At 36.8% G+C, this 11,489-nt stretch overlaps 1 protein-coding gene across 4 annotated transcripts; it reads left to right on the top strand.

The window, feature by feature from the left end:
• The first annotated feature begins 402 nt into the window (after positions 1 to 402).
• Positions 403 to 10,367, top strand: GMNN (geminin DNA replication inhibitor). 4 transcript variants are annotated; one of them, XM_043908375.1, is made up of 8 exons: positions 403 to 566; positions 2,493 to 2,550; positions 3,281 to 3,358; positions 5,128 to 5,205; positions 5,844 to 5,991; positions 8,259 to 8,341; positions 8,640 to 8,750; positions 9,932 to 10,367. In XM_043908375.1, the coding sequence occupies exons 2-8, from the start codon at positions 2,500 to 2,502 to the stop codon at positions 10,019 to 10,021; spliced, it is 639 nt and encodes a 212-aa protein (XP_043764310.1). In that variant the 5' UTR covers positions 403 to 566; positions 2,493 to 2,499; the 3' UTR covers positions 10,022 to 10,367. The 4 variants fall into 4 exon arrangements, with proteins under 4 accessions (XP_043764310.1, XP_043764308.1, XP_043764312.1 ...); XM_043908373.1 differs by having other exon boundaries at positions 404 to 566; positions 2,475 to 2,550; XM_043908377.1 differs by lacking the exon at positions 3,281 to 3,358 and having other exon boundaries at positions 405 to 566.
• Positions 10,368 to 11,489: the final 1,122 nt, after the last annotated feature.

The raw sequence follows: 11,489 nt of genomic DNA, 5'->3' as shown, positions 1-11,489 counted from the left end.
CAACCCAGGGATCGAACCCAGTTCTCCCGCATTGCGGGCGGATTCTTTACCAACTGAGCCACAAGGGAACTAGGGCACCACAATTTAGTCAACATGAAACAGCCAAAATATAAAAGCTCTTAATACAATGAGGAGGCCGCGGAACAAGGATTTTCAGAAAAATACAATACTTTTTTTCTCTCGGTGTTTACATCTAGTGGGGACAAAAAAACCCAAAATCATTCACTTTGAACGGAAGTTGAGACCGCAGGACAGAAGCCGGGACCCAGAACCCACTCTGGCCCAAATACACACCACGCCCACCACGCAGGCGCAGGAAGGGGCGGAGCCAAAACGGGCGGAGGCGAGAGGCAATTCGTCGGATTCCGATAGCTCCGCCCTACGTCTAGCGACAGGAGGTTACGTGATCGTCCAGGGCCGGCGGGAAGAGTTTCAGTGTTTTCCCAGCAGCGCGCGCCCTCACTCCAGCGGCTGCCGGCCCAAACGTGGGTTGGCTGTGAACCCCGCGCGAGGAGCAGCGGTCACAACTTCCTGAGTTCGCTACGAGTACTGCACGCTTCCATCCGGTAAGTGTGAGAGGGGTGCCTGGAGGGGGTCCGCAGGGGTTGCTAGATGAGGCCTCTTAGGGCTGCCGCCGGCCAGAAGTCGCGTACTCCTCTGATGACTGCCTGGCCACTGTCGGGGTCGGGGTGAAGAGGCGATTAAACGGTCGCGGGGTGGGAGGCGGGGGCGGGGGGGAGGTGAGACTGGACCCCGTCCCATTAGTTAGGTCGGTTTTGGCGCGCTTTCCCGTCCGCACTCGCTATTGGCTGGCGGGCGCCGTCCCCAGGCGTGCCCGTGGGTTGGAGGGCCCCGGCGCGTTGAACCTTCTGCCGCCTCTTTGGCGTCTGGGTCTCTGTCCCGAGGACAGACTTGCGGGGTTATGGGGTGGTTTCTGTGCAGTTGGTTGGTGTGAGGGCATCAGCGTTGGTGTACCTTGTCAAGAGGAACATCATCCGTCCTCATGACCAGGAATTAACTGGTGGAAATCCATTGTTGTTGTCTAGTCGCTAAGTCACGTCCGTAGCCTGCCAGGCTCCTCTGTCCATGAGATTACCCAGGCAAGAATACTGGAGTGCACTGCCATTTCCTTCTACAAGGGGATCTTCCCGACCCAGGGATCGAACCCGCGTCTCCTGCATTGACAGGCTGTTATTTTACCACTGAGCCTCCGTAGTGGTCCGCTAACTGGCCTCGGGGGAGAAGATCCCTGAATCCTGCGTCTGCTCGTTTAAAGAAAAAATGAACGTGGTGACACTTGGTTTCATCATTTTATCAATAGTTCCTTGGGCTCACTCCTATGCTAGAGTTTTCAATCTAGTTGTTTAAAATAACTAGATAATAAAAAGTAAGGATGTCGGCGGGAGTGGAATGAGCAAGTGAGGAGTAAATCATGACGTGTACGAAATCATTTTTTACATCGCAGTTTAGGACGCATTCCTCAGCTAAATTAGAACCTTCAGGAAGCAGTATTTATTCCTCCTATGCCATACACTTTGATGTTTTAAACACCCACTAAGTGATTTTGGAATCCCAGGCCTCGACCCACAGTTTGAAAACCACTGCCCTGGCTCAGCCCGACCACCATTTGCTTAACATTGAAGAGACTAGAAAATAGGATGCGTCACAGCATTAGACTTTTTTTCCTAAGCTTTTATGATTGCATTTGTGTGTGCTGGCACACAGCATAAAATGTATTCACATGGGATGGGTCATAGTCAAAGTTTAGAAGTCACTGCACTGAGTAAAGAAAGGCATAGCTACAGAAATCAGTGAGATCTGTATGAGAGAAGAGAGACGGCTGGGGAGTTCAAATTTGGGTTTGGAGTGAGTGGAGCCAGTGTTCTGGTTAATAAGATTGCATAACCCTTTGTCTCCTCCCTTTTCTTTGCATCCATCAGTGCCTTAGTTAATGGTGGTTAAACATTCCCTACACATGGAAATGCATAATCTTACTTGATTAGATATTAAGTCAGTATTAAGTTATTGCTGGTTACCAGAGCCAAGTTTATTATAGCTTAAATCTACCTTTGAAACAGCAAAGTTAGGATGCTGTTTTTGACCTGATCATACCTGGATGTCTGTGTTTTACTTTTCCCACTGACCATTTTTCAGATCTTTGGGAGCCCTGCATTTAATATAGAACACCATCATGTTTTGTAAATTTGCTTAGACTACATATTTTCTCATATGTAACAAAATTTTACCAGCCAGAATTATTTTGTGTGTGTGTGTGTGTGTATGTATAAAGTAAAGATACTAAGAGTCATTAGCTTTAGTCACTTGTCATTGACAGGGCTGAGTTTGGGTACAGTAAGAAAAGATTTTATCTTTTTTATCGTTATGATTTTTTAATTTTTATTTTTACGTTGTACTTTGAACAAAAAACTAAATTTCACTTTCTGATGCAGATTGTTCTGTTTTTGAATTGCTAGTCTTCTGCTCTTCATCAGGTGTGTAATGAGTCACAGCATGAAGCAGAAACAAGAAGGACTCCAAGAGAATGTAAAGGTATGTGATGCAGTCACTTTCAGCTTTTGTAGAAAGCAGGTAGTTAGATGTTTTTGACATAATTTGGTCAAATTTAACTTGGCTATAATTTCTATGAACCTTGACTTAACTAAATTTTGTGTCTGAGGGCAAGTAACAATAGAGGACTGTTTAAAAATGAATTATGGTTGAATATTAAGTTTTGTGATCCAGGCACATAGGATGTTTTTCCATTTATTTAGGTCTAAGTATTTTGTTGTTTTTAATGCTATTGTAGCTGGAATCATTTCCTTAATTAAATTTTTGGTGTGGTCATTGCTGCTATATAGAAATGCAATTGACTTGTATCTTGATCTTGTTTCTTTCAGCCTTGCAGAGCTTGTTTATTAGTTTCAATAGTTTTTTTTAGTAAATTCCTTAGGGTTTTCTGTATACAAGACTTTTTATTCCTTTGTTTTTACTCTTACTACATTTCATGAGATGGTTTTATTAAAATCCTTTAAGTGTATATTCAAATTAGATCTTTGATCACAGAGACATTTTGCATTATTGCCTTGCCTTAGTATCTTCCTTACATTATTTTTCTTGAATAATAGTTTGTACTGATAATATGTGAATTTGATCCCATCATCTTCCATAAAGGGTAATAACATCTTCCAATTGTGCTTTGTATGTGTGTGTTTTTAAACTTTTTATTAGGAAAATATTAAAAAATAGTAATTTAATCTCAATTTACTTCCCCCACTTTCAGCAATTATCAGTATATCAGTTCAGTTCAGTCGCTCAGTCGTGTCTGACTCTTTGCAACCCCATGGACTATCAGCATATGGCAAGTCTTATTTCATCTCCGTCTCTATTCGCTCCTTCTTTCTTCCACTGAATTATTTTGAATCAAATCCCAGGCAGATAATTTATGTAATTCCAGCAGAGTCTAACATTTAAAGAGAAGTCTAATATTTAGTAGTTATAGTACAACTATCTGGGATAGAAAAGGACCTGGGTTCTGCTTGGTTCTGCCTCCAAAACTGTGATGTTGGGTGAGTTATTTAGCATCTCTGCCTCAGTTTACTCATCTGTAAAATGAGCGAGTTGGACTGAAGCTAGTCTGTAAGAGTATATTTTAGGAGTTCATAAATTCCTTGCCAGTCATACACAAAATGCTGTGTGTATGCTTGTTTTGTTATTACTGTTTCTTGAGGGGGTTTGCAGAATATAAAATTGTTTTCTAAAAAGATTAAGAGTCATTAATATATGAGAACCTTTCTGGTTGTAAAGAGCTTATTCTAAATGCAAGATATGTATGAATAAAATGATAATAGCAATATTACATTTGGGTGGCTGGATGCTATAAAGCTTACAGTTGGGAAAGTTAAATCTTGGAAATGGTCATTTAGTATTTCAGTCATTTATCTTAGTAGCAAGTGTTTAAATAAATTAACATCTATTATTAAAGGGTTTCAAAGTTGTATTTTCTTCTGTTTGTCTGGAGACTGTTGACTAATCTTAAATTATATCTGAAATGTTGGTGTAATATTTGTTCTCCCAGTAGCCAGCGTTTGTTCTTCAGTTCAATAGTGAGATAATAATCAGCAGTAGAAACTTTACCGTGGGAAAGGTGAGCTCTAGGCCCGTGGAGTGCAGTGTGGAATCAGTAACTTTCTCACGCTGCTCTGGTGTCATGTTCTTACTAACTTTGTTTGAGTATTCACTATTGTTTGCTATCCCATGGTGGCAGTATAACTAATGATTTTTTGCAGATATAGTAGAGAGATCTTTTAGATCAGGAAATATGCAGGAAGGTATTTACATATTACAAGGAAGGCAATTTTTTTCCTGAAACAATAGCTTGGGCATTTTGGAGTTCTAGTATGCCTCAAGCACTGACATTTTTGTTGTCTGCTAATGAATGGTCTTGAAGCAAACTGCTTCTACACTCAGGTAAAGGTTGAGGGGGAGAAGCAGGTCTTCTTACATGTGTAATGTTCTTAAAATTATATTCTTGTGGTGAATTCATGTAAATATGTTAGGGGATATTCACAATTTAAAGAAAGCCTAAGAGGAATCCTTTTGATTAGGGGAGAGAAATATTTTGCAGTTAAATAATTAACCCTTTCCTCCAATTTGCCCCTTTTGTGGGTTTCTGCCATAAATGTAATGATATTTGGTACATTTCTAGTTTCTGTGTGGAAGATCTTTTTTTTTATAAGATGGAATACAGATATTTCTGGTATTCAGGAATTTCACCATATATGAAGTATTAGAACTTAAAAATGTTATATTTTTGTTTTAACTAAACAATGACTGTATGACTGTAGCAAGAACATATATTGAAATGGGAGAAGAGTGACTTGTTTGTGTCAAGTTTGAGTAATATGGTTTATTTTTAGAATTTCTTCACACTTTATTAGAATTTTAGGGAAATAATAAGTTTGCTAGTTGATCAAACCATGTGTAATTTTATAAAATTATATACCATATCAAACATTAATGTCCTTTGGGTTGTTTTGTTTTGTTTTTTTGTAAATTATAGTAGGATTAAGTTAGTAACAGTCCATATAGTAACTTAGTAACCAGATAATTTATTATGTTGACTTTCAGAGCAGTCCTGTTCCAAGAAGAACTCTGAAGATGATTCAGCCTTCTACGGCTGGATCTCTAGTTGGAAGAGAAAATGAGGTGTGTATTGTTGTATTGTTGAGCTAGAATGGGATACAGATGATACTGCACTTACATTAAAAACATTTCAAAGACTTACTTGGTCAGAAATACCTAAATCATTGAAATTTGGAAATAATTTAAGGATAACAATTGTATATTCCCCACAGAAATGGTTTTTGTTTTAATTTCAGTTTAGGAAGTTGAAAGTTGGTATGGATATCTGTAGTAGAACTGGGATAATAAATTATGAGTTAACCTATAGGCATAATGTTTGATTTCTTTCTCCTTTTTTTTTTTAAGAATAAAATGTTAGATTCAATCATTTACCCCTGTATGTAAATAATGAAATCATGGATGAGGGTTTCTAGACTTTTATGGGTTGAAAATCATGCCTTCCCTTGGTACTGAATTATTTAGGTAATGAAAATGAATTCAGCTAAGCCTTAGACCCAAGTCTAATCTAAAATAATTGCTGTAAATAAAATTCCTAAAATATGACTATATATTTTTGTAGAGTTTTGAATTTATAATTTCTTAAAAGAGCCAAAGATATCAAAAAGAGATATGAATACTTTAGTTTTAATTCAAAAGAGACAAAGCTATTCAGCTTTCTTGTTCATTAAACAAAATGACTGATGTACATATTTTCATTATAGTTGGTTAAAGGCTTGTCCAAACAGAAACATTGGAATGACCAGTTAATATCTAAGACTTCCAGCTCTGGAGTTGTTACTGACCCAGAACATAGTAAAAATAAAACTCTTGGAGGAGTCAGCCAAGAAGCATTTGATCTTATGATTACAGGTACAAAAAAATATGTATATATGCAGCTTTTATCTTAAAAACCTAAATTATAGTAAGGGTAAATATTGTTTGTTGTTATGAATTCTGCCCACAGCTTTTTAATCTATTAAACTATTTTGCTTTAATGTTTTTGATAATTTAAAATTTCTTATGGTTGGAAATATATAAAATGTAAATTTGGACAGGTCCTATGGTTTGGTAAGATCCATATATGGGTTTAATATTAAAGGAAAGGATAGTGAATAATATGGCAGCTTTGATATTGGACATGTAAGACTTAGAAATAGTCTCTTCTCAAGCAAAGTGTCTAGAGAATGAATTTGTGGAGAGGAACTTGAAGAAAAGATACCAGGAGAATGATATAAGGGAACAATCGGAACAAGAGGAGTGAAGATGAGTGAGAAGCATGTGCCTATGATAATTACTGGTTTTAATGGAATGGCAGTGGAATTCAGAAAAGGAAGCTAGTGATATTTTATAAGTATTATGGAAGGTGATTACTTCTATTCTAATAATGAGTCATTGGATATTATTACTGAGGAAAAAATCTGAGACCTAGAGAAGTTAATGGCCTCACCCAAGATTAAAGTGGTGTTTGGGCTCATTTTGAGTTGCCTGAATGACTGGGGGAAGAAATAAGTAGATAGTGGGTTTTTTAGGCAAAATAAAGAAAGGTTGATTGCATACAAATAAAGAAGTTTTAATAATAGTGTAAAATAAGCAACAGGATTTGTGATACTCATCTGATTTGGCTAAAATTAATGAAGATTGATAGGAAATAATAACTAAAGTTAAATATGGAAATAACTCAACTACACACTGTATTGCTATCATAACCACATAGAAAAAATTAATTCATTTAACTTGAACATAGAACTCTTGACTATACAACCTCAGTGGGATATACTGTGAGGACTAAAAGAACTACAAAGAAATCTTGAATTTAATTTTTGCTGTTAGTGGTATTGCTATAGTAGCAGTTATGGGGGAAATTTGAGTATATTTTAGGATTGAGCAAATGAGTAATATGTTGATATTTTTGGGTTCATGGTATGGTGAAGGGAGATACAATATGTAATGGGGAAGGAAAGGAGGAACTCTGTTGTGGAACTGGAATTGGGAGTGTTGGTATGAACTGATTTTTTTGTTTTTTAAAGAATCTACCTCTGCCAGTGAAAGAGCCCAGAAACAATGGCACCTAAATAACAAGAAGCACAATCACATCCAGTTCTTGGTTTGTAAACAGGATTCTCCACTAAAGCTCCCTGGAGAAATGGCTGCTTCCAGGACTGGGGCAAGCTCACTATAGAGTGAGCTTGTAATCTCTTGTGTTAGAAAATCAACAACTGATGCAGAGGTTAAACGGATAAGGAGACTGCTTTAAGGGATCCCCTTGGCTAAAGTAGGGAAAGTTTGAGCATCAAAATGAATGATGACAAAAATGGATTATAATACACTGAATTAAAAAAGAGTACATGAATCCATACTGGTAATTTTCTTCTGAATTGGGGGAGGGGATGTTCTTTGACAGAATAATGCCAACTACTGAATGTAGAAGGAACTACATAAATGGAAAATCACTACTTTTTTTATCCACCATAGAAGCAGATTTAAGAAATATTAGTGGAGCTAAAACTGGAGGAAAGGTTGTTAGGGAATTAGATATTAACACCACAGACTCAAAAGTTTTACTCCATAGATCATTTACTTGTTACTGAAGGAAAAAAGTGTCTTTACAAGGGAGAAATCATCTTAAACGATTGAATATAACATCTAGGATTGTGACAAATTAGTATGTGCTTCTTCAGTGGTACACTGGGAAGGATACAACATATTTACACAGTGTCCTTGCCAACATGTATAGCTTGAACCTAATAATGAAAATGGACAAATGCAAATTTAAGGGCAATGTAAAAATAACTGATCTGGACTTTTCACAAATGTCACTGTTAAACAAAAAAAAAAAGTATGAAGACACATAGCAAATTCAGGAAACAACCTTTAACAATCTAGGTGAAAGTTATATGTGTATTGTACTGGTGTTGGAATTGTTTTGAAAGATTGAAAATCTTCAAAACATTTGGAAAAATAAGAGAAAAAACTGATTTGGCTTTCTAACTTTAATCTTTTTTAAAAATGGTATTACTAAGTACTGAATAAGACTAAATTTTTTTTTTAATAGACAAAAAGTTACTGGGTTTTTACAGCAGTATATATATACAGTAATGATTTCCGAAGTTACACTGTAAAACATTCATTTATTTTAGAAAATCCATCCCCTCAATATTGGAAGGAAGTGGCGGAAAAACGGCGGAAGGCTCTCTATGAGGCCCTTAAGGAAAATGAGAAAGTATGTACTGAATATAATTTGTGACATTTTTAAACATTCCGGGATCATTTTTCTTCTGCTGTCTAAGATATTTTACTAGAGCAATATAAACCAGATTTAATGTTGGCCTAGTAAAAGTTTAATTAGGCAGAACTGTTACACAAAAAGAAGCCTATTGTGTTGAGAGTCACTTGGACAGCACCTTTGTTAGCAACTTTGTCCTAAATGTGCTGTCAGGTGTATACTTGGAGGCATATAATTTGGTTTACAGTGTTGCAAACCTGTGAGATATTGAACTATTTTGATTTATGTCACATAGCTTCATAAGGAGATTGAACAAAAGGACAATGAAATTGCCCGCCTGAAGGAGGAGAATAAGGAACTGGCAGAAGTGGCAGAACATGTTCAGTATATGGCAGAGATGATACAGGTAGGTGTCTTAACCTTCACCTGACCCAGAGTCCTCTGTTTTCCTGTCGAGTCCAGGCAGTGTGATCAGAACGTGTTCGGGCTCCAGGATCAGATCTCCCGGTTTGAGTCCTCGCCCCCGCCTAGCGCCGTTAAGTTAGAGTCAAGCAGGTTGTTTGTCCTGTCAGGGCTCCATTTTCCTCGTCTGTAAAACGGGAGTAATCGTGCCTCCTTCATAGGCTTCCCATGAGAATAATGAGTTATAATAGGGAAAAACAGAGAACTGCCTGTGTATAGTGAGAACCCAGTAACTGTGAGGTGCTGCTGTTTATTATTATGAAACAAAAGAACACCTGTTTTCTTGTAGAGATACAAAAAGGAATTATATCTGAAAAATATAGGGAATTTATTATATTTCACAGGTGTCAAATTTTCAGACAGGCTTTTTTAAACATTTTTATTGGAGTCTGGTTGATTTATAGTGTGTTAGCTTCAGGTACATAGCAGAGTGGATCAGTTACACATACATATATATACACACAGACACACACAGTTTTTATTTTAACTAACGCTGATGAGACATGATGGGCACTTACAAAACTGGTATTAATAGTTGGTGTACTAAATAGCTTTGGTCATCTTACCTGACTTTTTTTAAAATTTGGAAGTAACTAATGTGTTTATAAGTATTAACCTGGTGACTCTTAATTTACCAGTCTTAAAAACTAGGTCTTAAATTTATTCATGTCTGCAAAACATCATCTTATGGTTAGGAAGGAAGTTTTTCAAATCACAGGTTTTCTTGTACTGAATTTCTGCCTTACATTTTAGCACCATGACAGAATAAAGTTTTCATTTGGAAGCAGTGTAGTAGCTGTCTTAACTGCCGTGGGAGTATTGGTCCAAAGCAGATGGGAAATTAGGAAACCTAGTCCTTTACTGTAGTTTGAGAAGTACTGGTTTGAGTTGTATTCTGAAAGCATCTCAGTACTTAAAAATAAGCAAATTTGTAAACACTGACTTTGCAGAAATAGGATCTAATATGGTTAGCACTTGGATATAACACTTGACTGCTTGTAAGTGAATTTAGTAGAGACATTATGAAACCTTACTACAACATTGAGGGTTCCTTGTATCAGCATAGTAATAATGGACTTGGATTGTAAAGTTTTTAAAATAAATTATTGGTTTATTCTTTAAAAGAGGCTGAGTCATGAACCTCTGGATAACCTTGAATCACCGTATAGTCAGGAATTTGATCCTGAACAGGCAACTGCTGAGGATTCTGAATGAAGTAGAAGACTCAGAAATTGCTGGTACATGCGCTGAAGAAGTTGTGTCTTCCCCTACAGATGTAAAACTGAGTATATGAAATTCAGTAACTGCCAAAGTTTACCTCCATTGTAGTTCTTTGTAGCAGAGCAAATAACTTTATTATATACTTTTTTTTTTTTTTTTTTGCAAATAACTTTATAATGAAAACTTGTTATCAGATTCTCTTGTTTGTATCCTGGAGCCCTATTATTGTATTAAAATACAAATACTATGTATTTTTAATCTATGGTGTTTTGTGTAAATAGCATTTTTTCAGTTGTCAGACATGGCTTGTATATATGATAAATAAACTTCATTCTATTGAGTTTTGTGTGTATCTTGGAAGAATGAAGTATAAAGTCTGTGTAGAAAATTTTTCTATTTCTGTGCTTTTTGTTTTGTTTCGTTTCTGTTCTGCTAACTAGCTTGGAAGAAAACAAGGGGAAATGACTTCTCCCTCTTTAGACTGAGATAGCTGAGGTTTTCCCTCATAAACCTGGTTGCACCTCAGGCTCACTGGAGGGAAATTCGATTTCTGGACCCGAAGCCCCAGTAATAGGACCAAGTAGAAGTGTGAACATCTAGAGATCCAAAAGCCCCCCGGGTGAATCTGATTAGCCATGAGAAGGCTCAACTGGCTGGTAGGATCCTACTCTTCTTGGAAGGTTAAAATGTTGGGGTGGTGGTGGTGGCCTTAGAAAAACAGAGGGTGGAGCACATAAAGAAATGCAGGAATAACTAAGGGTCCTGAAACTTTCTGTTAACACATTTCACGTACTGGAGTAGACAAAGTGTGTATATTGAAGTAAGAGGGTGAAATGGAGGGTGTACTGTTTGTAGGAAGAAAAAGACAGGGGGAATTGAGAAGTATACCGCATTGGGATTGAGTAAGTTCTGTGGACAGCATACAAGCAACTTGGTGTAAATTGACAATAAAGAGCAATATCAAGCTTTTAAGGATTACTTTAGGCATGTTATTCTAGAACTTCAATTTTCTTATCTCTAATATTGAGGTAAAGTCCACCTCTGTGTTTGTGAGGACTAAAAATTTTAAATAATGGAAACTTTATTAAACTATAACAACATTGTCCAATAAAGGTTTATGGGATGCTGGAACTGAGTTGTCCAGTATAATACCCAGGTATCCTTGAGTACCAAATGTGGCTTTATGAATGAGGAACTAGCAGTTTGTTTATATTTTAAAGAGCCATGTGAGGTCAGTGGCTGTGTATTAGTGCAGCTCTATATGTTTTAGATGTGGTATATTAGCCCAAAGAGAGAATTGACAGATAAATTTTACACTGTTTTTTTTTTACCACAATAAAAATAATTTTTTAAAAGAATTAAGGATATTCTTGATTAGAGGGAGAGGGGAATCAGAGGAGTTTAGAATGAGTGGTAAAGAGGAGAGCTAAGTAGAATAGGATGACTTGGCAAATAGAAAGTA

The sequence above is a fragment of the Cervus elaphus genome, chromosome 7, assembly GCF_910594005.1.
Source record: "Cervus elaphus chromosome 7, mCerEla1.1, whole genome shotgun sequence".
NCBI classification, from domain to species: Eukaryota; Metazoa; Chordata; class Mammalia; order Artiodactyla; family Cervidae; genus Cervus; species Cervus elaphus.
Note: the sequence above shows the minus strand (reverse complement) of the source record. Positions and strands in the feature narration are given on the sequence as shown.